The sequence below is a fragment of the Mandrillus leucophaeus genome, unplaced genomic scaffold, assembly GCF_000951045.1.
Source record: "Mandrillus leucophaeus isolate KB7577 unplaced genomic scaffold, Mleu.le_1.0 Scaffold121, whole genome shotgun sequence".
NCBI lineage: Eukaryota > Metazoa > Chordata > Mammalia > Primates > Cercopithecidae > Mandrillus > Mandrillus leucophaeus.
The window spans coordinates 6429498-6435784 of record NW_012100432.1 but is presented as its reverse complement, the minus strand read 5'-3'; the positions used below and the strand labels follow the sequence as shown (position 1 = coordinate 6435784).

General features: G+C 36.3%; 1 protein-coding gene across 1 annotated transcript in view; it reads right to left on the bottom strand.

The window, feature by feature from the left end:
- Positions 1-6287, bottom strand: part of KBTBD12 (kelch repeat and BTB (POZ) domain containing 12) — a 77552-nt gene that overhangs the window by 56823 nt on the left and 14442 nt on the right. The window contains exon 4 of the mRNA XM_011971294.1: positions 5930-6080. Within this exon, the coding sequence (XP_011826684.1) occupies positions 5930-6080 (151 nt within the window). The remainder of the gene's footprint in view (positions 1-5929; positions 6081-6287) is intronic.

The following is a 6287-nucleotide window of genomic DNA, read 5'->3' as shown; positions in this document are numbered from 1 at the left end:
GGCTAATTTTTGCATTTTTCATAGAGACGGGGTTTCACCACGTTGGCCAGGCTGGTCTTGAACTTCTGACGTCAAGTGATCCGCCTACGTCGGCCTCCCAAAGTGCTGAGATTACAGGCATGAGCCACCGTGCACAGCTTCATCACTTCATCTCAGGTTTTGCTTCATGTATTTTAGGTCTTTCTTTTTGGGTATGACACATTTATAATTGATATATTTTCCTGATATTATTGACAATTTTATTATCATGAAATTTTTCTGTTTATCTGTAGTAAAAGTTCTACTCTATTTTGTCTGATGATATAGTCACTGCACCTCTCTTAATATTACTTTTTGCATTTTATGTCTTTCTCTATTGTAAAATGATAGTAAATATTTGTGTATTTGAATGCAAAATGTGTCTCTTATAGAGAGCATATATTTGGTCTTAATTTCTTATTCAGTATGAAAATCTCTGCCTTTTGATTAGGGTGTTTGGTCCATTCCCATTTCATGTAATTTTTGATAGTGACTGGCTATATATCTGCCATTTTGCTATTTATTTTCTACTTCTTGAAAGTCTTTTTCTCTGTTCCTCCTTTGCTGCCTTCTCTTGTATTTAACACATTTTTAAGTGTACCATTTTCTTTTGCAGCTTTCTTTGAGCAGGGGGCTTACTATATGGCCCAGGCTGGTCTTGAACTCTTGGGCTCAAGTGATCCTCCCACCTCAGCCTTCCAAGTAGCTGGGATTACATGTGCATGCCACTGTGCCTGGCTTCTTTAGTTGACTTTTAAACTACTTTTTAAAATTTCAGTGGTTGCTCTAGAAAGTCGAATGTGTGTTTTACTTTATCATCCTCTATTTTAGGTTAATACTGAGTTGGTTTCATTACAAACAGCAACTTTGTTCCAAAGTAACCCCATTTTCTCCTCCTCTACTCTCTGATATTGTCATATATATTACAGCTGCATATGTGAAAAAACCAACTATATAGTATCACAATTGCTGCTTTACAGATGGTCCCCAACTTATGATGGTTTGACTTAAGATTTTTCAACTTCATGATGGGCTTATCAGGGCATAAAACACATTTTTTACTTTCTATATTTTCAACCTATGATGGGTTTATTGGAATGTAATGCCTCTGTAAGTTGAGGAGCATCTGTATTCTTTTATATCTTTTAAGGAAACTAAGAGAAGAAAAAAGAAAAACACGTATTATGCAGCCCTTTATATTTCCTTATATATTTACCATTTCTTGTGCTATTCATTTCTTCCTGTGGACACAGGTTACTGTCTAGCATCACCTCCTTTCAGTCTGAAGGATTTTAGTGTTCCTTTAGTATTTCTTGTAAGTCTGCTAGCCACATATTATCTCCATCTTTATTCATCTGGGGATGTCTGTTTCACCTTAAGTTTAAGCACAGTTTCGCTGGATACAGAATTCTTGATTGATCATTTTTTTCTTGTAACACTTTGAATATAATATTCCACTGTCTACTTGCCTCTAAGCTTCTGGTAAGTCTCATCTGTTAAGTATACTCTTGTTTCCTTCTACATGATATGGCATTTTTATCTTGCTGCTTTTAAGAATTTTCTGTCTTTAGTAGTTCTTCCATTATGTATTTACGTGAGGATCTCTGGGAATTTATCCTATATGAGGTCTGATAAACTTCTTGGATCTGTAGATTAATGTTTTCCCATCAAATTTCAGAAATTTTTGACCATTACTTCTCTCTCTCATTTCCTTTTGGGATTCCCATTAAACATCTGTTCATGGGTTTGATATTATTCCACCTGACTCTGAGCCCTGCTAATTTTTCTCCAATTTTTTCTCTCTTCTTCAGATTATATAATCTCTATAGATTTCAAGTTCATTGATTCTTTTTTCTAACATCTCAGATGTGCTACTGAGCCCCTTCAGTGCACTTTTATTTGGTTTATTGTACTTTACGAGTTTAAAATTTTCATTGGTTCTTTTAGATAATTTCTATTCTTTATCAATATCATAGTGGACTTATTGTCATATTTTCCTTTAATTCTTTAAAATTGGTTTCCATTAATTCTTTGAACATATATTTGATAGTCACTTTGAAGACTCTGTCTCCCAAATTCAACATCCAGGCTCACTCAGAGACAACTTTTATTGAATAGTTCTGCACCACCCCCACCCCCAAATGGGTTATGCTTTTCTGTTTCTTTTCCTTTGCATGTGTTGTAATTTTTTGTTGGTACTGGACATTATGGATAATATATTGTAGCAACTTTTTATCCTGATTTTCTTTGTTTTTCCTTGAGGGTTTCTTTCTTTTCTGTTTTTTTGACTGCCTTTTGTTGTTGTTTTTAAGTAATTTACCTAAACTGAATATGCCTCTTCTACTGTTTGCTGCGGTTTCCCCTCTGTTTTCAGAGGGGAAATCTTATACATTTTTATATTTTAGCCTATGAGTTACCCTTATTTCTGCATAGCTTAGTCTCTGTCAATGACTGGTGGTTGTAGTCAAACACCAGTAAGGCTTCCACTCTCTCCTGGTGGATCTGCATGGGAGTACCTTAAAAGTTCAGATAGTTTCCAAGTCTACTATGACTTTCACTTTCTGCCTGGTCCTCTTGGATCTGCTCTGTACATGTGCTCAACCTACCAGTCATCTAGGAATGTGTGGAGAGCTTGGGCTCTCTATGGGGCTGCATGTTTATGCAGCTTTCTTGGCCTCCAGGGGATGAGTTTATCAAGTCTCTCTGTGACTTTCTGATTTCCAGGATCTTCCTGTTAAATTTCTGGCCAGTTCTTTTGTCTGCTGTTGTACCAACCAGGACTAAGACCTCAGCCTAGAACTGTAGGCTTTTCCTATTTTCCACTGTGAGTGTGGGTTTTCCACCCTCTACTCACAAACATGTCAGCCCCCTCTGGCAAAAAAAAGCTGCTACTTTTTGTAGCCAGCCCCACTCTAGCAGTATTATCATGTTGAATGACCTGGGGTAAGGAATAGAGCCCCACAAGAGAATGCTGCAGACTGCCTAAAGTCTTACTTCAAGCTCAGTATTGTTTTTAAACAAAGAAACTATTCTCAATTTGTTACTTATGATTGATTTCTAGAGATCTAAAATGGTTGTTTTTGACAAATATGTCTGGTTTTATTTTATTTTTAAGTATAGAATGTTGACTTTTTCAGTTTTTCATAGTTGGAAATCTGCTTTCATTTGGCTTTTGGTCTGCTAAATTCTTACTGGCATGTCAGCTCTTAAAAGGTTTCTAAAGATATGCTTTCCAACGTTTTTAGGTTTTTTTCAGTCGGAGAATGAGTCTAGATATCTAGCCAGCTATACAGATCAGTTAATAATTTATCTGCTTTTATGACCATTAAGTGAAACTTTAAGCAAAGAATTTAGCAAAGTGTCTGTAACAAAGGGGCTCAATAAACAGAAGTTACAATATCTGAACACTTATATTGTAGGAATTATACATATATTATCTTAATATCTCGAAAGAGGTAGGCATTCCCATTTTAATATTAGCAACAACAACATAAAAATATTTACCAGACCAAGAATATATAGGTGGCACATCAGGATTTCAATCCAAACACACTCAACTCCAAAGCTAGTGCCTTCCCTACTTTACCATGCTGCCTTCCTGGTGAAGGAGGTTTCAGTGGCTGCTTTTTGGAAGATACCCTGTAGACTATCTAGGACATAGTAAGAAATTAAATCCATTATAGGGATTAGAAAGAGGGCTCATTGTTATACTAATTGACAGTGACTCAAAACACAGTGGGGGTACATATAGATTCCTAAAAGCAGACAGAGCTTTTGCTAAGATAATGTGAGTCACTGAAACTAATAAGGTTTTAGGATTCTATATGATAATTGCCCAAATTCCAATTATATATACAGTGAACAATTAAATATGAACTAAGACTACTACAAAAATACCTAAACAACTGAACTACATTCCATTTCAAAGTTTATAAATATATTTGGGAATTAAGTAGCAAATGTTGAGGAAGTTGACTCTTTTGGGCTGAATCTTACAGGGTGGTAAAGCTTACTGGGGTGATCATGAATCTGTTCTCCAGTTCTGAATATTCAGAAACTACAGCGTAAGCTACTGTAAAAACCTTGCTAATTAGTCTCTCCACTTCCAGTTTCTTTTTGCCTTTGCTGTGTTCTTTATATGCTTATCTCACCAGTTTTTCTAAAACATTTTAATCATGTTGCTTCTGTGTGGTTTCTTACTGCTCACTAGTATTTCCTGAATTCTTCATCCAAGGGCCTCTATAATCTGCTTCTCAGTTTACTACTCAGCTCTTTCTCTCACAACTCCCTGTCCCTGGTGGACTCATTTACGCTCTTTTTATCCTCTACTCTCACCACTTTCATCCTCACCTCCAAACCACTGCTTATTTCATTCTCCTTATTTGTTCTTTTTTGCCCCCTCTCATTGCACCCTTTCCTGGAACATACTCTTTTCTAGATTTCATCCACTCAAATCTTACATGTTCTTTTAAATCTGCCTCCTTTCATTCATTCAATGGACAGTGTCCATGCCATGAAGTGTAAGCTCCCACAAGTGCCTTTCCCATGTAGTTTATCAAACAATATACTATCATTTAAATTCTACATCTAGCATAGTTGTGGCTCCACATTAGGGGGAAATCTTATTCTGGTCCAACTGATATATCACTTTTATCCCACTTTTGGCTGCCCCCAACTTTAATATGTTTAGTAGAAAGGCCCTTCATCCCCTTGAGTGATACACCTATCCTAGGTGATCTATCATAGGTTAGGGATTGTCTCTTCTGGGCCTGTGACATAGTATATGGTTATAACAAAGAAATACATATCAAGAGAAAAAACTTAATTATAAGTGAATCTCATAACTGAGGTAGTCATAAATTATGTTGCATAATGTTCTTGTTCTTAAAATCATAAAATAACTACTAATGCTTGAGTGCATTAATTATTTTGCTTCATGCTGTGCAAACAGCTAAGAGATAATGGCCTCCCTCCAGTAAAAAAAAATCATCATCATAATGCTTTCTATTTAAATGCTTAGTTTGCTTCCATCCCCTATGTCATATTTCTTCCTTGCCATTTCTTTGCTATCCATCATCTTTTCCATGTTTTTCCCATTAGCCATCAATGCCGACTGGATGAAATAAAGAATTGGCATAGGTATAATTTCATCAGTCCAGTCAACCTCCCTGCCTCAGTGTTTCTTTCCCATACTTATGGAAGGTGAGGGAAGATGATAGAGGATAATGCTAGGTAGATGGAATGTCCTTAAAAGAGCTAGGGACTTAACAGGAAAAATCAAGGAGTGGAGAAGGATAGTGGATACATAGGGGATGTTGTGGAATTGTTTTTATTGTACCCACCTTAGTGGGACTGAAGTCTCTTACCAATTCTTGCTAGTTATAGTTAGTGCAAGACCATACATATAAGAAGTACAAGACACACAGAAGAAAAAAGTGCATTCAAATGAAAATTGCTTGATAACACCTGTCTAGAAATTTAGTGGGTTAGGCAAAATGAGGATTGGCACAATCTGTGGCACAGTCTTACCTATGGTGGCTTTCTCTTCTAGTGGCACAGATCCATCACAGTTGGTGCAAAGCCCACATTTCATTGACTAAAAGTGGCCAAAGGTTTATTCCTATTTCAAAGTATATTACTTGGTAGTATATATAAGATATATCATTACTGTTTTTACATTGCAAGGCACTTATAAATGCCGTAAAAATAGTTTTACTCTCAATGTCAATAGACTTCCTTTAATCTTATTTGACCCTGCTCTAGAAAACAAGAAATAAAAGACAAAGTTCAGCTAGTTGTATATAAATTTGAACTGGGATACAAGTGCAAAGGAGAACATTTCATTTTTGCTGAGGCAAACTGCTGAGGAAAATAAAAGTAGTTATACTGTTAGCAATCTGCTTCTTCTTACCCAAAACATAAATCTCACTGTTGACTACAGCTGTACTGAATCGGTATTTAGAGTACTTCATGGATGCCCGCACACTCCATTGATCTTGGCTGGGGTCATACTGCAACAGTTTGTTGCTTAATCGATCAGGTTCTTCATCAGGAAGATCCATCTGTATGAAATATGACAGCCAATATAACAACATACCATTTAGCGATCTTTGTGAGTACATGAATGCAATTAATCAAAGCAGACAGCCAAAGAGATAAATAGAGGTTAACTGCAGTGACTCATACTCACAAACCCACCAAACCCCATGACGGTGGTTATAAGTGTACTGTCATTATCAGAGGAATTTATATTCTGAAATAATGGGCCA